This window comes from Salmo salar, chromosome ssa13 (genome assembly GCF_905237065.1).
Source record: "Salmo salar chromosome ssa13, Ssal_v3.1, whole genome shotgun sequence".
NCBI classification, from domain to species: domain Eukaryota; kingdom Metazoa; phylum Chordata; class Actinopteri; order Salmoniformes; family Salmonidae; genus Salmo; species Salmo salar.
The window spans coordinates 12,656,381-12,679,082 of record NC_059454.1 but is presented as its reverse complement, the minus strand read 5'-3'; the positions used below and the strand labels follow the sequence as shown (position 1 = coordinate 12,679,082).

General features: G+C 46.6%; 1 protein-coding gene across 2 annotated transcripts in view; it reads right to left on the bottom strand.

Annotated features, from left to right (window-relative positions):
- klhdc8b (kelch domain containing 8B) overlaps positions 1-22,702 on the bottom strand; it is a 178,165-nt gene that overhangs the window by 70,572 nt on the left and 84,891 nt on the right. For both annotated transcript variants that reach the window (XR_001319882.2, XM_014134525.2), the window contains exon 3: positions 8,776-8,940. Coding sequence is in view for 1 of the 2 variants with exons in the window: in XM_014134525.2 (XP_013990000.2) it covers positions 8,776-8,940 (165 nt within the window). In the remaining variant the exon portion in view is untranslated. The remainder of the gene's footprint in view (positions 1-8,775; positions 8,941-22,702) is intronic.

The window sequence follows — 22,702 nt, the reverse complement described above, 5'->3', positions numbered from 1 at the left end:
TTTTGTCCAACATGTCTCTGGACCTACTCACTGCCACAGTCATACTCTGGACCTAGTTTTGTCCCATGGAATAAATGTTGTGGATCTTAATGTTTTTCCTCATAATCCTGGACTACCATTTTATTACGTTCGCAATCGCAACAAATAATCTGCTCAGACCCCAACCAAGAAGCATTAAAAGTCGTGCTATAAATTCTCAGACAACCCAAAGATTCCTTGATGCCTTTCCAGACTCCCTCTGCCTACCCAAGGACGTCAGAGGACAAAAATCAGTTAACCACCTAACCGAGGAACTCAATTTAACCTTGCGCAATACCCTAGATGCAGTTGCACCCCTAAAAACTAAAAACATTTGTCATAATAAACTAGCTCCCTGGTATACAGAAAATACACGAGCTCTGAAGCAAGCTTCCAGAAAATTGGAACGGAAATGGCGCCACACCAAACTGGAAGTCTTCCGACTAGCTTGGAAAGACAGTACCGTGCAGTATCGAAGAGCCCTCACTGCTGCTCGATCATCCTATTTTTCCAACTTAATTGAGGAAAATAAGAACAATCCTAAATGTATTTTTGATACTGTCGCAAAGCTAACTAAAAAGCAGCATTCCCCAAGAGAGGATGGCTCTCACTTCAGCAGTGATGAATTCATGAACTTCTTTGAGGAAAAGATCATGATCATTAGAAAGCAAATTACGGACTCCTCTTTAAATCTGCGTATTCCTCCAAAGCTCCGTTGTCCTGAGTCTGCACAACCCTGCCAGGACCTAGGATCAAGGGAGACACTAAAGTGTTTTAGTACTATATCTCTTGACACAATGATGAAAATAATCATGGCCTCTAAACCTTCAAGCTGCATACTGGACCCTATTCCAACTAAACTACTGAAAGAGCTGCTTTCTGTGCTTGGCCCTCCTATGTTGAACATAATAAACGGCTCTCTATCCACCGGATGTGTACCAAACTCACTAAAAGTGGCAGTAATAAAGCCTCTCTTGAAAAAGCCAAATCTTGACCCAGAAATTATAAAAAACTATCGGCCTCTTTTAGAAAAAGCTGTTGCGCAGCAACTCACTGCCTTCCTGAAGACAAACAATGTACACGAAACGCTTCAGTCTGTTTTTAGACCCCATCATAGCACTGAGACTGCACTTGTGAAGGTGGTAAATTACCTTTTAATGACGTCAGACCGAGGTTCTGCGTCTGTCCTCATGCTCCTAGATCTTAGTGCTGCTTTTGATACCATCGATCACCACATTCTTTTGGAAAGATTGGAAACCCAAATTGGTCTACATGGACAAGTTCTGGCCTGGTTTAGGTCTTATCTGTCGGAAAGATATCAGTTTGTCTCTGTGAATGGTTTGTCCTCTGACAAATCAACTGTAAATTTCGGTGTTCCTCAAGGTTCTGTTTTAGGACCACTATTGTTTTCACTATATATTTTAACTCTTGGGGATATCATTCGAAAACATAATGTTAAATTTCACTGCTATGCGGATGACACACAGCTGTACATTTCAATGAAACATGGTGAAGCCCCAAAATTGCCCTCGCTAGAAGCCTGTGTCTCAGACATAACGAAGTGGATGGTTGCAAACTTTCTACTCTTAAACTCGGACAAAACAGAGATGCTTGTTCTAGGTCCCAAGAAACAAAGAGATCTTCTATTGAATCTGACAATTAATCTGGATGGTTGTACAGTCGTCTCAAATAAAACTGTGAAGGACCTCGGCGTTACTCTGGACCCTGATCTCTCTTTTGAAGAACATATCAAGACTGTTTCAAGGACAGCTTTTTTACATCTACATAACATTGCAAAAATCAGAAACTTTCTGTCCAAAAATCACGCAGAAAAATTAATCCATGCCTTTGTTACTTCTAGGTTGGACTACTGCAATGCTCTACTTTCCGGCTACCCGGATAAAGCACTAAATAAACTTCAGTTAGTGCTAAATATGGCTGCTAGAATCCTGACTAGAACCAAAACATTTGATCATATTACTCCAGTGCTAGCCTCCCTACACTGGCTTCCTGTATCCCTCCAGTGGTGTGGAGGCTGTGCTTTGGCAAAGTGGGTGGGGTTATATCCTACCTGTTTGGCCCTGTCCGGGGGTTTCATCGGATGGGGCCACAGTGTCTCCTGACCCCTCCTGTCTCAGCCTCCAGTATTTATGCTGCAGTAGTTTATGTGTCGGGGGGCTAGGGTCAGTCTGTCACATCTGGAGTATTGTCTTTTCCGGTGTCCTGTGTGAATTTAAATATGCTCTCTCTAATTCTCTTTCGCTTTCTTTCTTTCTCTCTCTCGGAGGACCTGAGCCCTAGGACCATGCCTCAGGACTACCTGGCTTGATGACTCCTTGCTGTCCCCAGTTCACCTGGCCGTGCTGCTGCTCCAGTTCCAAGTGTTCTGCCTGCAGCTATGGAACCCTGACCTGTTCACCGGACGTGTTACCTGTCCCAGACCTGTTGTCCCAGACCTGCTGGAACCCTGACCTATTCACCGGACGTGCTACCTGTCCCAGACCTGCTGTTTTCAACTCTCTAGAGACAGCAGGAGCGGTAGAGATACTCTCAAAGATCGGCTATGAAAAAGCCAACTGACACTTACTCTTGTGTTACTGACTTGTTGCACCCTCGACAACTACTATGATTATTGTTATTTGACCATGCTGGTCATCTATTAACATTTGAACATCTTGTCCATGTGCTGTTATAATCTCCACCTGGCACAGCCAGAAGAGGACTGGCCACCCCTCATAGCCTGGTTCCTTTCTAGGTTTCTTCCTAGGTTTTGGCCTTTCTAGGGAGTTTTTCCTAGCCAACGTGCTTCTACACCTGCATTGCTTGCTGTTTGGGGTTTTAGGCTGGGTTTCTGTACAGCACTTTGAGATATCAGCTGATGTAAGAAGGGCTATATAAATACATTTGATTTGATTTTGATTTGATTTGATACTACAGTTACTTCAAGTCGTACAGCGGCAGGCTCCTCAAAGTACAGTTGAAGAGGTCTGTGAGTTCTGTAAGCATCTGTGAGTTTTTATTTGTGTGAGCGTGTGTGTGTGTGTGTGTGTGTGTGTGTGTGTGTGTGTGTGTGTGTGTGTGTGTGTGTGTGTGTGTGTGTGTGTGTGTGTGTGTGTGTGTGTGTGTTGGAGTGTCAGTGTAGAGGTTGTGGGTAGAGTCCAGTGAGTGTGCACAGAGCCAATGCAAGACAGTCAGTGCAAATAAAAAGGGTGTCTATATAAATATTCCAGGTGGCCATTTGATTAACTGTTCAGCAGTCTTATGGCTTGGGGGTAGAAGCTGTTAAGGAGCCTTTTGGTCCCAGACTTGGCGCTTGGGATTTGCTTGTCGTGCGGTAGCAGAGAGAACAGTCAATGACTTGAATGGCTGGAGTCTTAGATAATTTTTGTCTTTGACATTGCCTGGTATAGAGGTCCTGTATGGCGGGCAACTCGGCCCCAGTGATGTACTGCCTTCTATAGCGCCTTACGGTAGAATGCCAAACAGTTGCCATACCAAGCGGTGACGCAGCCAGTCAAGATGCTTTCAATGGTGCAGTTGTAGAACTTTTTGAGGATCTGAGAGGTGTTGTCGTACCCTCTTCATGACTGTGTTGGGAGTACAGTAAGGGACTAAGGTACAGTAAGTACAGTAAGGTACAGTAAGTACAGTAAGGTACAGTAAGGGACTAAGCATGCACTCCTGAGGGGCCCCTGTGTTGAGGGTCAGCGTGGCGGATGTGTTGTTGCCTACCCTTAGCACCTGGGGGCGGCCCGTCAGGAAGTCCAGGATCCAGTTGCAGAGGGAGGTGTTCATTCTCAAGGTCCTTAGCTTAGTGATGAGCTCGGAGGTCTCTACGGTGTTGAACGCTGAGCTGTAGTCTGTGAACAGAATTCTCATGTGGGTGTTCCTTTTGTCCAAGAGAGAAAGGGCAGTGTGGAATACAATATATTTGCGTTACTGTGGATCTGCTGGGGGGGACATGCGAATTGGAGTGGGTCCAGGGTGTCTGGGATGTTGGTGTTGATGTGAGTCATGACCAGCCTTTCAAAGCATTTCATGGCTACAGATGAGAGTGCTATGGGGCCATAGTCATTCAGACAGATTTCCTTGGTGTTCTTGGGCACAGGGATTATGGTGGTCTGCTTGAAACATGTAGGTATTACAGACTGGGTCAGAGAGAGGTTGAAAATGTCAGTGAAGACACTTGCCAGCTGGTCAGCGCATGCTCTGAGTATCCATCCTTGTAATCTGTCTGGCCCTGCGGCCTTGTGAATGTTAACCTGTTTAAAGGTCTTACCTTTAGCTCTACGGAGAGCGTGATCACACAGTCGTTCGGAACAGCTGATGCTGGAACAGCATAGAAGGCATTTTGCTCATCTGGTAGGCTCGCTTCACTGGCCAGTTCGTGGCTGAGTTTTCCTTTGTAATCCATGATAATGTAATGGAAAATGTAATGTTTGTGATTTTCTTATAACTCATTTCTGTGTTCTATTCATGTGCTGTTCAATAAACCAATTTCTGTCTTCATGCAGGTGGTTGACTGAACAAATCCTCCTCTTATCAGTAGCAGCTAGATAGACCACAGCACCACTCGGGAGGTCCTAAGGCACTGCATCACAGCACTTGAGGCATCATTACAGACCCAGGTTTGATCCCAGGCTGTGTCATAACTGGCCATGACCGTGAGTCCCATAGGGTGGCGCACAATTGGCCCAGCGTGCTCCGGGTTAGGGGAGGGTTTGGTCCTGGGGGGGGGCTTTACTTGGCTCTTCGCACTCTAGCGACTCCTTGTGGCGGGCCGTGCGCCTGCAGGCTGACTTCGGTAGTCAGTTGAACGGCGTTTCATCCGACACGTAATTGGATCGCCATTGGATATCACGAAATTGGTGAGAAAAAGGGGGTAAACATTTTTTGATATAAAAATAGCAGCTAGATTTATATTTTCCGTGTCCTTGATCACTCACGACTCAGAGACACAGGATATTACAGTTCTTCAGATCACGTCGATAGGATGGTCTTGAAAAGAGCTTGTCCAGTGATTACACATTCACCAATAGAATGGAGGGTAGAGATGGTTTATCCACTTGCCGACGTAGCCTCGTCAGTAGTGCTGAGTGATTATATTACCTTTGTTTTATTTGATGACTTTATTATTTTATTCCTAGTCATCCTTTCATCTCTATAGAGCTGCTGCCTATGCTGTCTGACAAAATCACTATTTTGTATTTCTTCAAAGTAATAAATAAGGCATTCTTTTATGACTGCTAAATACCAACTATCAATCACTGTGATGATGTATTTTCAGGTAGAGATACGTCGCGAAGCAACAGCTGCTCTCTATATCCCCTCAGCATCAAGAATTCTTGTCTCTTCCATAACAGGAGTAAAAGAAACACAGACCGGACAAGTAGATGCACAATGGATTGTGGTCATTGAAGTTAATTACCAGGTTTTACGTGCTAAACTACATCGCACAGTTCAGGCTGGATCGGATTGATGTCTAGAGAAACTGTGCAATTGGCGCATTGAGCTCACAGAAAAAAACTAAACGAAATGGAATTCAAATAATTGAACCGATGTCAGTCAATTAGTTGTTTAAATACTAAAAAATTACAAAAATGTTGGTTAATCACGGGGTGGCAGGTAGCCTAGTGGTTAGAGCGTTGGGCCAGTAACCGAAAGGTTGCTCGATCGAATCCCCGGGCTGACAAGGTAAAAATCTGTTGTTTTGCCCCTGAACAAGACAGTTAACACGCTGTTCCTAGGCCATCATTGTAAATAAGAATTTGTTAATAACTGACTTGCCTAGTTAAATAAATACAAATTTAAAACGTGTCGCTCAGCACTACTCATTGGGTTAAACGCAGGAAAAAAACAATCCTACACTGAGGATGTCTATATCGGTCAGCTAATACTGGACTAGTAAAGGCCCAGTGGGCAATTTTTATGAAAACATTTAATTTAAATATATTTGATTATTTACCAGCATTTATAACTTGTGTCTGATAGTTATCGTAACAAAACACTTAATCTGATAATACTTGTGGAATATAAAAATACCTCCTTGATACACGTTTTAAAAAATATATATTACATTTACATTTACATTTAAGTCATTTAGCAGACGCTCTTATCCAGAGCGACTTACAAATTGGTGCATTCACCTTATAATATCCAGTGGAACAACCACTTTACAATAGTGCATCTAAATCTTTTAAGGGGGGGTTAGAAGGATTACTTTATCCTATCCCAGGTATTCCTTAAAGAGGTGGGGTTTCAGGTGTCTCCGGAAGGTGGTGATTGACTCCGCAAATGCAACTTATTTCTATGTGAAAACTGAAATGGTCTGTCTTTTAATTCCTTTTAGTAGACACTCTTATCCAGAGTATTTTACAGTAGTGACTGAATGCATTTTCATACTGGTCCCCCCTCCCCCGTGGGAAAGGAACACACAAGCACAGCTTTGCAGCCACCATGCTCTACCAACTGAGTCACATCATCACAAACCACTTCATGTCTCAATGTACTCATATCTCAATACTTACTGTATAGTACATCGTTGTTTCTTCATGGTGATAGAGAGTCTACAGGTATAAACCTAGATGACCAGCCTATGTACAATACAGTAATGTACATTTACATGAAGTGGTTTGTAAGGATGGTAAATTAATACTGCACAAAAAAAGTTTGCCCATAACGTTGCACTTTTTGATGTAAATGTTTGAGGACAGGGTTTTGTTCTTTCTCAATTCCGTTAGAATGACATCACAGAGAAAGGAACAGGACAACAACTCTTACAATTCCAACTATTGATTCCTGCAAGATTCTGTTCTTAATTATACAACTACATTTTCTTGCCAAAGCAGAGATGCTGAATTTTGTTGTAGTTGCCTGCGCTACAGGAGTCTATATCAGTCTGCTAATGCTAGTAAAGGCCCAGTGCACTACTTCTGTGAAAAACATTTTGTTAAAAAAAAATATATATTTCTTATTAATATATATTTTTAATTCAGATTTTTCAGGGTGCTCAGCACCCCTAATTCCCTTGGCTTATGCCCTTGGCTGTGTGAGGAACTAACAGGCTGACAGGCTGTTACAGTCCCATTTGCAATATCATTCTAAAAACCATTTACATTTTATGACAGTTCTATTCACGTGAAGTATCTGGCATACTAAAGCTTGAGCAGCAACATTATCCTGCCTGTACAGTAAAGTGTTTGTTTTACATTAAATCATAGAGTTTCTAAATTGTACTTCTGTTTACTTCTGTACACATTTTGAACAGAGGATTCTTCTCCCACACTTCCAGAAGGGAGAAATTGATATTGATGGGAAGAAGTTCAGGTTTGGTGCTTCGCGTACAGAACATTTCTCCAGACAGATGTAGATTTTTTTGACCAGTAGCATTTAGTTTGACACTGATAGACTATTGTACCTCCAGTTGCGTAACAAACAACACAAATAAAATAATTACCCTCATCCCTCAATTGATCCCTGTAATGTGATTCTGCAGCATAAGCCTGCTAGCTAGCAAGCCATTTATCTATGTGACTGGAGACCAGCAGGTAGCCAGACAGGCAGCCAGTAATACAGGAACACCAGATACATGTACCAGCCGTGGAGAGAACTATGAGGTTATACTGTCCTGCTGGCGATGGACTTCACTCATGAATATTCATAAGAGCACAACTTTTGAAATATGTTGTTCTCCTACACAGTCATATATTTAGGTATATGTCTCCGCTCCTATTCAGTGAAGGCTGTAGACCACAGCTGCAGTGCAGGTACCAGTGAATGAATGTGAATGAATGCCTATGAATTTCATCTGTTCTTGTGATGTATTAATAATCAGATTGATCATGTTTGCTCGGGCACTCAGAGAACAGATCTACAGAAGTGAAGGACATGTTTTCCTCCGTCCATACCTCTCTCTCTCTCTCTCTCTCTCTCTCTCTCCCTCTCCCCTCCCTCCCTCCCTCCCTCCCTCCCTCCCTCCCAGACTGTTGTGTAGACCATGAGAGAGAGATGGACCCTCCCCAGACTGTTGTGTAGACCATGAGAGGGAGATGGACCCTCCCCAGACTGTTGTGTAGACCATGAGAGGGAGATGGACCCTCCCCAGACTGTTGTGTAGACCATGAGAGGGAGATGGCCCTCCCCAGACTGTTGTGAAGACCATGAGATGGAGATGGGCCCTCCCCAGACTGTTGTGTAGACCATGAGATGGAGATGGACCCTCCCCAGACTGTTGTGTAGACCATGAGAGGGAGATGGGCCCTCCCCAGACTGTTGTGTAGACCATGAGAGGGAGATGGACCCTCCCCAGACTGTTGTGTAGACCATGAGATGGAGATGGACCCTCCCCAGACTGTTGTGTAGACCATGAGATGGAGATGGACCCTCCCCAGACTGTTGTGTAGACCATGAGATGGAGATGGACCCTCCCCAGACTGTTGTGTAGACCATGAGATGGAGATGGACCCTCCCCAGACTGTTGTGTAGACCATGAGATGGAGATGGACCCTCCCCAGACTGTTGTGTAGACCATGAGATGGAGATGGACCCTCCCCAGACCTCTTAGCTAGAGAGTGTGTGTGTGTGTACGTGTGTGTCCGTGTGTGTTCGTGTACATGTGCTGTATGTGCAACCATATTTGAATGTGTGTGCGGTACGATAGAGTGTACATGTGGAGTGTGTGACCAGAGTGGCACACAGTGGGGACATTGGACAGTAGGGACAGGGATGGGGGTGTGGGGGGATGGGGGCGTGACCTACCCAGCACGTAAATCTTGTTGCCTCTCAGGAAGGAGGTGGCTCCGTAGCGAGGCGTGGGCATGGAGGTCAAGGCCTGCCATTGGTCCTTCTTCGGCTCGTAGACCCTCACTAGTGCCTGGGGCGTAGTGTCAGCTGCCATCCCGCCCAGCGCATACACCTTCCCATCTGACAGAGAAGAGAGAGGGGAGAAGGGAGGGAGAGGGAGAGAGAGAGAGAGCGGAGAGGAGAGAGAGAGAGAGAGAGAGGGGGGGGGGAGTGAAAGAGAGAGTCAGAAATGTCCCAGATTGAACAAAAGAGTGGGCGTAATTTCATCAGCTCCCAATTCCACTATCCAAAGTGTTGATAGAATAAAATGGAACAACCACATGTCAGCCTTAATGCCACTGCACTTCCTGTCAGATACCGAGGAAAGAGACAACCACATGTCGTCCTTAATGCCACTGCACTTCCTGTCAGATACCGAGGAAAGAGACAACCACATGTCGGCCTTAATGCCACTGCACTTCCTGTCAGATACCGAGGAGAGAGACAACCACATGTCGGCCTTAATGCCACTGCACTTCCTGTCAGATACCGAGGAGAGAGACACACGTTGACACTCACTGCAGAGTGTCTGGAAATAGATAGATGGATGGAAGGGTGGGTATATTCATGATTATAAACTGGATGGTTCAAGCTCTGAATGCTGATTGGTTGAAAGCCGAGGCATATCAGACCATATGCCACAGGTATGACAAAACATGTATTTTTACTGCTCTAATTACTTTGGTAACCAGTTTATAACAGCAATAAGGCGCCTCGGTGGTTTGTGGTGTCTGACCAATATACCACCGCTAAGGGCTGTGTCCAGGCACTCCGCGTTGCATCGTGCTTAAGAACAGCCCTTAACCGTGGTATATTGGTCATATACCACACCCCCTCGGGCCTTATTGCTTAAATATATGGATGGTTGGGAGTATTGATGGATGGGTGGGTATATTTATGAATATATGCGTGCCTGGGTGGATTGATGGATGGATGGGTATATTTATGAATATATGCATGTCTGGGTGGATTGATGGATGGGTGGGTATATTTATGAATATATGCGTGCCTGGGTGGATTGATGGATGGGTGGGTATATTTATGAATATATGCGTGCCTGGGTGGATTGCTGGAAGGCAGAGCAGATAGAGTGAGGGAGTGGTTGGAAAGGTCAAGGGGAAAGAGGAGAGGACGATTAAAGCACTCAGAGTACTAACTGTAACACTTTCAGACAGAGAACTGAAGCTCTGAATGTAAAAACAGCTCCTAGTCTTTCCCCCCTATCATGTAGCAGCTGTACAAGTATCACCCCCCTTCCCCCGTGTCCCTGTAGCCTGCTGCACAGCTGCTGACAGAGGGCCTGTTCCTACTTACTGCTCAGAACATGACTCAGAGCCAAACACACACACACACACACACACACACACACACACACACACACACACACACACACACACACACACACACACACACACACCAAAGACAAACGAGGGAGAGCAGACAGAGAGGGGTGACTGAAGGAGGATGAGACAGAGAGAAAATAGAGTGGCAAAGCAAGCTAGAAGAGAGAGAGACGTGTTGAAGGGGAGTATTTTTACATTTGTTTATTTTTTATTGCACCTTTATTTAACCAGGTAGGCTTGTTGAGAACAAGTTCTCATTTACAACTGTGACCTGGCCAAGATAAAGCAAAGCAGTTCGACACAAACAACAACACAGAGTTACACATGGAATAAACAAATATACAGTCAATAACACAATAGAAAAAAAAGTATATGTACAGTGTGTGCAAATGAGGTAAGATAAGGGAGTTAAGGCAATAAATAGGCCGTAGTGGTGAAATAATTACAATATAGCAATTAAACACTGGAGTGATAGATGTGCAGAAGATGAATGTACAAGTAGAGATACTGGTGTGCAAAGGAGCAGAACAAATAAATAACAGCATGGGGATGAGGTAGTTGGTAGATGAGGTAGATGAGGTAGCTGAGTAAGACCAGACAGAGAGATGGCAAAGAGAGAGTGCTGAGGAAGTGTTTCCTAACACATCCCTCCTTGCTTGCTTACTAAGCCCATCACTGATTTGACATTGACTAAAGTACTAGATTACCAAAATCACTGGATCAGCGATCACCTTGAAAAAAGACAGCTCATAGACACTTTACTGCTGCCTACTATTCCAGCTCTCTCACACTTGTCTGGATACCCCTTTCACCCTTATCTCCTTCTGTCCGTGTCCACTCTCACCCCCTCTCTTCTCCTCTCACCCCTCTCTGTTTCTCTCTGTTTCCCTCAACCCCTCTCACCTCCACTCTGCACTTCTCATCTCCTCTCACCCCTCTCACCTCCTCTCACCCCTCTCTGTCTCTCTGCTCCTCTCACCCCTCTCTGCTCCTCTTACCCCTCTTACCTCATCTCAGCTCCTCTCACCCCTCTCTGTTTCTCTCACCCCCTCTCTGCTCCTCTCACCTCCTCTCTCTTCCTCTCATATCCTCTCATCTCCACACTGTTTCTCTCTGCCCCTCTCTGCTCCTCTCACCTCCTATCTGTTCATCTCTGCTTCTCTCATCTCCTCTCACTCCTCTCTGCTCCTCTCACTCCTCTCTGCTCCTCTCACTCCTCTCACCTCCTCTCTGCTCCTCTCTGCTCCTCTCATCTCCTCTCTGTGCCTCTCATCTCATCTCCTCTCTGCTCTTCTCTGCCCCTCTCTACTCCTCTCTGCCCCTCTCTGCTCCTCTCACCCCTCTCTGCTCCTCTCACCTCCTCTCATCTCCTCTCATCTCCTCTCTGCTCCTCTCACCTCCTCTCTGCCCCTCTCTACTCCTCTCTGCCCCTCTCTGCTCCTCTCACCCCTCTCTGCCACCTCTCTGCTCCTATCTGCTCCTCTCTGCTCTTCTCCCCCCTCTCATCTCCTCTCTGCCGTGGTCTGAAGGGCCTCCTCTCACCCCTCTCTGCTCCTCTCATCTCCTCTCTGCCGTGGTCTGAAGGGCCTCCTCTCAGGGAGCACTGCAGCCTGTTCCATCTTAAAGCCACAGGTCATAACAGCCCCCCGCCTCTCAGAACAGAGCCCCCCACACACACAGACCTGGCCCACCAAGCACAAACACACACAGACCTGTGTGTGTGTGTATGTGTGTGCCTGCGCGTGTGCAAGTGAGTGAGTGAGTAAATGAAAATGTGTGGGTAAACCAATTCAAAATGCAACAAAGAAAATGACAGTCAATGTTTCAATGAATACTGCATAAACATGTTGAGCTTTTACCATCAGAACCTCTTTAAAATGGGCTTTGATAGTCCTATCCCTCTGTGAAATAAAATGACAACCTTTTTATGAGCAAATATCAAACAGCCATTCGGAAAGCCCTGCGGGAACCACTGTATCACAGCAGTATATATTCCACACTGATTTTCTCACTTGTTTAATGACACTAATGTGAATTCCTCATTCTCACTCATTATAATCCTACACAATATACTGCCACCGATGGCTAGGTTTTTCCAGTGACAATTCTGGAGAGCTTGGAGTTCCACAGGCAGTGAGACTCTTTTCTTTTTACTCAGTAAATGATTCATTAACATAAAACTAATAACCTAATATGATTTCACAAGCTCAGTCTAACAACATTAAAACAGCTAAACGTACCCATTGGCTATTATTAACACAATAAATCTGTAATCAATCACCCGTTGTTTTTTTTCTCTGTGCATAAAAATAACTCATAGATGTTTGGCTGTGGTTGTAAGGGGGAGCGGTCGGGAAAGGGGAGGGGACGGAGGGAGGGGGTCTCAGCTGTAGGGAGAGGGGAGGGAGGGGGTCTCAGTAGTATGGAGAGGGGAGGGAGGGAGGGGGTCTCAGTAGTATGGAGAGGGGAGGGAGGGAGGGGGTCTCAGTAGTATGGAGAGGGGAGGGAGGGAGGGAGGGGGTCTCAGTAGTATGGAGAGGGGAGGGAGGGGAGGGAGGGGGTCTCAGTAGTACGGAGAGGGGAGGGAGGGGGTCTCAGTAGTATGGAGAGGGGAGGGAGGGAGGGGGTCTCAGTAGTATGGAGAGGGGAGGGAGGGAGTGGGGGTCTCAGTAGTATGGAGAGGGGAGGGAGGAGAGTGAGGGGGTCTCAGTAGTACGGAGAGGGGAGGGAGGGGGTCTCAGTAGTACGGAGAGGGGAGGGAGGAGAGGGAGGGGGTCTCAGTAGTATGGAGAGGGGAGGGAGGGAGGGGGTCTCAGTAGTATGGAGAGGGGAGGGAGGGAGGGGCTCTCAGTAGTATGGAGAGGGGAGGGAGGAGAGGGAGGGGGTCTCAGTAGTACGGAGAGGGGAGGGAGGGGGTCTCAGTAGTACGAAGAGGGGAGGGAGGGGGTCTCAGTAGTATGGAGAGGGGAGGGAGGAGAGGGAGGGGGTCTCAGTAGTACGGAGAGTGGAGGGAGGGGGTCTCAGTAGTATGGAGAGGGGAGGGAGTGGAGGGGGGTCTCAGTAGTATGGAGAGGGGAGGGAGGAGAGGGAGGGGGTCTCAGTAGTATGGAGAGGGGAGGGAGGAGAGGGAGGGAGGGGGTCTCAGTAGTATGGAGAGGGGAGGGAGGAGGGGGGGGTCTCAGTAGTATGGAGAGGGGAGGGAGGAGAGGGAGGGAGGGGGTCTCAGTAGTATGGAGAGGGGAGGGAGGAGAGGGAGGGGGTCTCAGTAGTACGGAGAGTGGAGGGAGGGGGTCTCAGTAGTATGGAGAGGGGAGGGAGTGGAGGGGGTCTCAGTAGTATGGAGAGGGGAGGGAGGAGAGGGAGGGGGTCTCAGTAGTACGGAGAGGGGAGGGAGGGGGTCTCAGTAGTATGGAGAGGGGAGGGAGGGGGTCTCAGTAGTACGGAGAGGGGAGGGAGTGGAGGGGGTCTCAGGCTCAACTCTGGACCCCTGGAGCGCCAACCTACTACCGGCCCGCCTACCTGAGGTTTCACCACAGTCTCCTCTAATTAAGGTAAATCTGCTCTGATCTAAGCCCGTCTCTCAGGGAGACGCCATGGCAACTGCATCACAACCCAGCAGACAATTAAGGGGTGGAGCTCATGGAGCTGGTGCAGGTGGTGCTGACTGGTGGATGGTAATAACACAGGCCTACATCATCACCACCCATGATCAACGTCACATACTAATTAAAGATTAACAGAAGAATCACAATGACCAACACAGAGCAGACAATACGCAACACACAGATCCGTGAATTCACAGATGGGCAAGATGCAACAACAACAGGAAATCAGATATGGTAATCAGACATGTTAAGCGGTAGCCTAACAGATTAGATAGCCTTCACGTAATCAGTACAATCAATAGCTTTGTTCATGTAATAAGTGAACAAATAATAACACAAACTCAATGAACAAAGACTAACATCCGCCCTGTACAGAGCACGTTGTGTTTGTGCAAAAGGAGAAGTCTTATTAACCGACCACCTGCTGTTCCTCCAGTTAACCGACCACCTGCTGTTCCTCCAGTTAAATGACCACCTGCTGATCCTCCAGTTGACCTACCGCTTGCTGTTCCTCCAGTTAACCGACCACCTGCTGTTCCTCCAGTTAAATGACCACCTGCTGTTCCTCCAGTTAACCGACCACCTGCTGTTCCTCCAGTTAAATGACCACCTGCTGATCCTCCAGTTAACCTACCGCTTGCTGTTCCTCCAGTTAACCGACCACCTACTGTTCCTCCAGTTAAATGACCACCTGCTGTTCCTCCAGTTAAATGACCACCTGCTGTTCCTCCAGTTAACCGACCACCTGCTGTTCCTCCAGTTAAATGACCACCTGCTGATCCTCCAGTTAACCTACCGCTTGCTGTTCCTCCAGTTAACCGACCACCTGCTGTTCCTCCAGTTAAATGACCACTTGCTGCTCCTCCAGTTAACCTACCACTTGCTGTTCCTCCAGTTAACCTACCATTTGCTGTTCCTCCAGTTAACCTACCACTTGCTGTTCCTCCAGTTAACCTACCACTTGCTGTTCCTCCAGTTAACCTACCATTTGCTGTTCCTCCAGTTAACCTACCACTTGCTGTTCCTCCAGTTAACCTACCACTTGCTGTTCCTCCAGTTAACTAACCACCTACTGTTCCTCCAGTTAAATGACCACCTGCTGTTCCTCCAGTTAACAGACCACCTGCTGTTCCTCCAGTTAACCGACCACCTGCTGTTCCTCCAGTTAACCGACCACCTGCTGTTCCTCCAGTTAACCGACCACCTGCTGTTCCTCCAGTTAAATTACCACCTGCTGACCCTCCAGTTAACCGATGACCTACTGTTCCTCCAGTTAACCGACCACCTGCTGTTCCTCCAGTTAAGTGACCACCTGCTGTTAATCCAGTTGATTGACCACCTGCTGTTCCTCCAGTTAAATTACCACCTGCTGTTCCTCCAGTTAACCGACCACCTGCTGTTCCTCCAGTTAAATGACCACCTGCTGTTAATCCAGTTGATTGACCACCTGTTGTTCCTCCAGTTAAATGACCACCTGCTGTTCCTCCAGTTAACCGACCACCTGCTGTTCCTCCAGCTAAATGTCCACCTGCTGATCCTCCAGTTAAATGACCACCTGCTGTTCCTCCAGTTATCCGACCACCTGCTGTTCCTCCAGTTATCCGACCACCTGCTGTTCCTCCAGTTAAATGACCACCTGCTGTTCTTCCAGTAAACCGACCACCTGCTGTTCCTCCAGTTAACCGACCACCTGCTGTTCCTCCAGTTAACCGACCACCTGCTGTTCCTCCAGTTAACCGACCACCTGCTGTTCCTCCAGTTAACCGACCACCTGCTGTTCCTCCAGTTAAATGACCACCTGCTGTTCTTCCAGTTAACCGACCACCTGCTGTTCCTCCAGCTAACCGACCACCTGCTGTTCCTCCAGTTAAATGACCACCTGCTGTTCCTCCAGTTAACCGACCACCTGCTGTTCCTTCAGTTAAATGACCACCTGCTGTTCCTCCAGTTAACTGACCACCTGCTGTTCCTCCAGTTAACTTACCACCTGCTGTTCCTCCAGTTAAATGACCACCTGCTGTTCCTCCAGTTAACCGACCACCTGCTGTTCCTCCAGTTAAATGACCACCTGCTGTTAATCCAGTTGATTGACCACCTGCTGTTCCTCCAGTGAAATTAAAACCTGCTGTTCTTCCAGTTAAATGACCACTTGCTGTTCCTCCAGTTAACCGACCACCTGCTGTTCCTCCAGTTAACTGTCCACGTGCTGTTCCTCCAGTTAACCGAACCACCTGCTGTTCCTCCAGTTAACCAACCACCTGCTGTTCCTCCAGCTAAATGTCCACCTGCTGATCCTCCAGTTAAATGGCCACCTGCTGTTCCTCCAGTTAACTGACCACCTGCTGATCCTCCAGGTAACCGACCACCTGCTGTTCCTCCAGTTAACCGACCACCTGCTGTTCCTCCAGTTAAATGACCACCTGCTGTTCCTCCAGTTAACCGACCACCTGCTGTTCCTCCAGTTAACCGACCACCTGCTGTTCCTCCAGTTAACCGACCACCTGCTGTTCCTCCAGTTAACCGACCACCTGCTGTTCCTCCAGTTAACCGACCAGCTGCTCTTCCTCCAGTTAACCGACCACCTGCTGATCCTCCAGTTAACCGACCACCTGCTGTTCCTCCAGTTAACCGACCACCTGCTGTTCCTCCAGTTAAATGACCACCTGCTGTTCCTCCAGTTAACCGACCACCTGCTGTTCCTCCAGTTAACCGACCACCTGCTGTTCCTCCAGTTAACCGACCACCTGCTGTTCCTCCAGTTAACCGACCACCTGCTCTTCCTCCAGTTAACCGACCACCTGCTGATCTTCCAGTTAACTGACCACCTGCTGTTCCTCCAGTTAACCGACCACCTGCTGATCCTCCAGTTAAACGACCACCTGCTGATCCTCCAGTTAACCGACCACCTGCTGTTCCTCCAGTTAACCGACCACCTGCTGTTCCTCCAGTTAACCGACCACCTGCTGTTCCTCCAGTTAAATGACCACCTGCTGTTCCTCCAGTTAACCGACCACCTGCTGTTCTTCCAGTAAACCGACCACCTGCTGTTCCTCCAGTTAACTTACCACCTGCTGTTCCTCCAGTTAAATGACCACCTGCTGTTCCTCCAGTTAACCGACCACCTGCTGTTCTTCCAGTTAACCGACCACCTGCTGTTCCTCCAGTTAAATGACCACCTGCTGTTCCTCCAGTTAACTGACCACCTGCTGTTCTTCCAGTTAACCGACCACCTGCTGTTCCTCCAGTTAACCGACCACCTGCTGTTCCTCCAGTTAACCGACCAGCTGCTGTTCCTCCAGTTAACCGACCACCTGCTGTTCCTCCAGTTAACTGACCACCTGCTGTTCCTCCAGTTAACCGACCACCTGCTTTTCCTCCAGTTAACCGACAACCTGCTGTTCCTCCAGTTAACCGACCAGCTGCTGTTCCTCCAGTTAACCGACCAGCTGCTGTTCCTCCAGCTCCTCCTGCAGCAGCTCATCTCCTATCAGAGGAACACACCACACCAATCTCTTCCTCTCACATCCTCGCTCTCCGCCTCCACACACAAACACACACACACACACACGTTTGATGTGTGGGCATTGTGTGAACACAGAGGCCACAGTTGTCACACACTGCCTTTTGCACACTGTCACACTCAGTGAGACAGCACATACTGTGTCAATTAAAGTCTGAAAACAGGTTGTGAGAAAGTGAATGGTTGGATTAGCACCAGGGAACACAGACAGTCAATATACATTACAATGGCCCCTACAGTATATAGAATATATCTCTCTGTTAAATCCATATTTTGTAAAAGTCCTTGTCGATGAAATGGATCACGTAAGATTAAAATTTGCGTCACTCGTGCATGCAAAGAAAACACTCCGCTGTGTACAGACAGACACAAACACACTGACGGCTCTCTTAGAAAACGAGATACAAAGGGGTGAGGGGTGAGGACAGAGGTATTTACTAGGTGACTTTGTTGGGGGTTTTCGGGGACACTTCTAGCTTTGATATCATGACATGTCATCTACAGAGGGCAACACCGTAAACATCTTACTTACACCCCCCTCTACAGTATGTCGACTAGTCTAGAACAGCCTTCATTCTAGCCTGTTTGATCTGTTATACAAGAATCTACATTATAGTAGCTCATAGTGTTGGTTAAAAGTAAAACTAAACGTTGCTCTCTTTATCTCCCCACGCCCCCCCCTTCTTAATCTCTCTGATTGGTCCTCAGATGTACAGTCTTTGTTATGCTGGATGTAAGATAACGAGGTGGCTGCATAAACAAACCCATGGTGACGTTCTTTATTTAATGATCCGTCTCCCGTTAGAACCATTCAATTAGAAGGCAGAAGCCTCACAGTCGCTCGATTCAATTTCACTGTGACCTTTCCTCACCCCTTCCTGTCAACCGGGTGCATATTGCAATCACTAGGCCTCCACTGGCATTTCAACGCCTGACTGTCTGAGGGAAATAATTCATCAAATAATATCACAATTAACTATGGTTAACACTGAGCCCGCCAGGGAGTTCCTCCCTGGAAATGACAGAGAAGCTTATGTGAGAGAGAGTTGACGTCTGTGAATTAACCTGTAATAATAATGGTCACCACAAGGGAAAGAAGATTTAGTGGCATGAAATCGAACTGATATGACAGTCAGAAATGCCTTGGAAATCTTTCCTCTGTTTCTATTTCTCCTCTCTCTCTCTGCTGTTCAGTATGATACACAGTGATAGGGTATAGTGAATGTCCTCTCTCTCTCTCTGCTGGTCAGTATGATACACAGTGATAGGGTATAGTGAATGTCCTCTCTCTCTCTCTGCTGTTCAGTATGATACACAGTGATAGGGTATAGTGAATGTCCTCTCTCTCTCTCTGCTGTTCAGTATGATACACAGTGATAGGGTATAGTGAATGTCCTCTCTCTCTCTGCTGTTCAGTATGATACACAGTGATAGGGTATAGTGAATGTCCTCTCTCTCTCTGCTGTTCAGTATGATACACAGTGATAGGGTATAGTGAATGTCCTCTCTCTCTCTCTGCTGTTCAGTATGATACACAGTGATAGGGTATAGTGAATGTCCTCTCTCTCTCTGCTGTTCAGTATGATACACAGTGATAGGGTATAGTGAATGTCCTCTCTCTCTCTGCTGTTCAGTATGATACACAGTGATAGGGTATAGTGAATGTCCTCTCTCTCTCTGCTGTTCAGTATGATACACAGTGATAGGGTATAGTGAATGTCCTCTCTCTCTCTCTGCTGTTCAGTATGATACACAGTGATAGGGTATAGTGAATGTCCTCTCTCTCTCTGCTGTTCAGTATGATACACAGTGATAGGGTATAGTGAATGTCCTCTCTCTCTCTGCTGTTCAGTATGATACACAGTGATAGGGTATAGTGAATGTCCTCTCTCTCTCTCTGCTGTTCAGTATGATACACAGTGATAGGGTATAGTGAATGTCCTCTCTCTCTCTCTGCTGTTCAGTATGATACACAGTGATAGGGTATAGTGAATGTCCTCTCTCTCTCTCTGCTGTTCAGTATGATACACAGTGATAGGGTATAGTGAATGTCCTCTCTCTCTCTCTGCTGTTCAGTATAATACACAGTGATAGGGTATAGTGAATGTCCTCTCTCTCTCTCTGCTGGTCAGTATGATACACAGTGATAGGGTATAGTGAATGTCCTCTCTCTCTCTCTGCTGTTCAGTATGATACACAGTGATAGGGTATAGTGAATGTCCTCTCTCTCTCTGCTGTTCAGTATGATACACAGTGATAGGGTATAGTGAATGTCCTCTCTCTCTCTCTGCTGTTCAGTATGATACACAGTGATAGGGTATAGTGAATGTCCTCTCTCTCTCTGCTGTTCAGTATGATACACAGTGATAGGGTATAGTGAATGTCCTCTCTCTCTCTCTGCTGTTCAGTATAATACACAGTGATAGGGTATAGTGAATGTCCTCTCTCTCTCTGCTGTTCAGTATGATACACAGTGATAGGGTATAGTGAATGTCCTCTCTCTCTCTCTGCTTTTTAAGTACGATTCACAGTTATGGGGTATAGTGAATGTCCTCTCTCCCATCACTGAAGTCTTTCTCGCTCTCTCTTTCTCTACTTTCTCTCCTCTTTTCCCACAACATCAGCTCCCTCTCCTCTCAAATAATCCTCATTGTCAGAGGAAAGCTGAAAGGAAATGAAATCAGAGGCTCCCAGGAACAAGGGAGCTTAAATAAATCATTTTGTTTGGATTTACTAAAGACAGAATACCTTTAAAAAATTACATGAAAAGTAATATGTTCCATCGTGTGGGTAATTTTCTCAGTTGAATAAATAACTATGTGCAGAATGTGGAGGAGAGAGACAGATAGGATGATAATTGGGCTCCTGAGTGGCGCAGCGGTCTAAGGCACTGCATCTCAGTGCAAGAGGTGTTACTACAGTCCCTGGTTCGAATCCAGGCTGTATAACATCCGGCCGTGATTGGGAGTCCCATAGGGCGGCGCACAATTGGCCCAGCGTCGTCCGGGTTTGGCCGTCATCGCAAATAAGAGTTTGTCCTTAACTGACTTGCCTAGCTAAATAAAAAATGAAAATGTAATAATCTGTCACAGATGCTGGACAGGTTATTGCTCCTGTCAGGTTATGATGGATAGGTCTACAGTGATCGCCCTGGTAGGTAAGGCATCTTTGTAAAGCTAAACCTATTACAGTATTAATCAGACATTCCCCAGCCTGTCTAATGCTTGGATTAACTAATCATTCAGAAGATTGTATACTTCCAAAGCAAATTAGCTTAAAACTACCGCAGGTTAAACACACTAATCGAATGATGTATAAAGCAACAATTAAAATGACAATTAGCAGCAGTAATGATTGTGAATGTTTGAAAAGGAGACACAGTTTGGACACCTCTATAGAACAACGGGGTGCGAGTCAGTCCGCCTCAGAGGAATTAGTATTTACAAATGATTTGTTTCACATTAAAAGGGCCCTTGTGCTGCTTGTCTTCACCACTCTGTTATGGATTCTCTTTCTACATAAACTCTTAATGGGATTCTCCTGAAACTGAAATGAAACACAAACAGCTTGAGAGAAGTGTGTGTGTGTGTGTGTTTGAAAGAGAGAGAGCATCACAGAGAGACCCAGTAGGTGTTATAAACAGGAAGGGGGCTAGGGAAGGCTGGGTTGGAGAGACAGACTGGCTGAGAGATTGTGTGGGCTTGTTTGTTAAACACAAGAGTAGGAACGTGAACCTGGAGTGACAGGCTGATGACAGACAGTAGAGACTACAGCAGTGGAGCAACAACACCAATACACAGTGGAGACAACAGCAGTAGAGTGGACCAACAACACTAATACACAGTGGAGACTACAGCAGTAGAGTGGACCAACAACACTAATACACAGTGGAGACTACAGCAGTAGGGTGGACCAACAACACTAATACACAGTGGAGACTACAGCAGTAGGGTGGACCAACAACACTAATACACAGTGGAGACTACAGCAGTAGGGTGGACCAACAACACTAATACACAGTGGAGACTACAGCAGTAGAGTGGACCAACAACACTAATACACAGTGGAGACTACAGCAGTAGGGTGGACCAACAACACTAATACACAGTGGAGACTACAGCAGTAGGGTGGACCAACAACACTAATACACAGTGGAGACTACAGCAGTAGAGTGGACCAACAACACTAATACACAGTAGAGACTGCAGCAGTGGACCAACAACACTAATACACAGTAGAGACTACAGCAAGGGTGGACCAACAACACTAATACACAGTGGAGACTACGGCAGTAGGGTGGACCAACAACACTAATACACAGTAGAGACTACAGCAGTAGGGTGGACCAACAACACTAATACACAGTAGAGACTACGGCAGAAGGGTGGACCAACAACACTAATACACAGTGGAGACTACAGCAGTAGAGTGGACCAACAACACTAATACACAGTAGAGACTACAGCAGTAGGGTGGACCAACAACACTAATACACAGTAGAGACTACAGCAGTAGGGTGGACCAACAACACTAATACACAGTAGAGACTACAGCAGTAGACCAACAACACTAATACACATGCACTCATTTATGGATACACAAATAAAAACATACGTGCTGAATACACTTGAAAGCACAGGTGCATGTACACACGCATGGCTGAGCAGATAGAAACAGATGTTGTACAATCAATGACGGCTACATGTTCTCTCTCTGTGTGTGTGTGTGTGTGTGTGTGTGTGTGTGTGTGTGTGTGTGTGTGTGTGTGTGTGTGTGTGTGTGTGTGTGTGTGTGTATGCAAGCGAGCGATCTGGCTGTTTGTCATCCCACAAAGTAGCAATCACTGTACTATGTCCTTCGGTCATCCCCTCCACAAACACCTGACAGACATCACTGTAGTGTACACAGAGATACAGTATAAACATAGAAGAAGACCATGAGAGATCAATTTATCAATTTATCCCCCCCCCCCCGCCCTTCCTCCTGTTTTCACCAATCATCTCACATCAGCACCCCAGCTTTAGCCAGATCCAGGATCCAGCGTTCCACAGGCAGGCAGCCATGTGTTTAATATGGGGGCTGGTGCCTAAAGTAAACACGAGGTAACATAACTCAGATGGAGCGGAACGAGACAGACGTCAGGGATTCACCGAGGAGAAAGAACAAAACACATTACATCCCGTTGCTTTCTACTGCTTCCTACTGCATCCTGCTGCTTTCTACTGCATCCTGCTGCTTCCTACTGCATCCTGCTGCTTCCTACTGCATCCTGCTGCTTTCTACTGCATCCTGCTGCTTTCTACTGCATCCTGCTGCTTCCTACTTCATCCTGCTGCTTTCTACTTCATCCTGCTGCTTTCTACCGCATCCTGCTG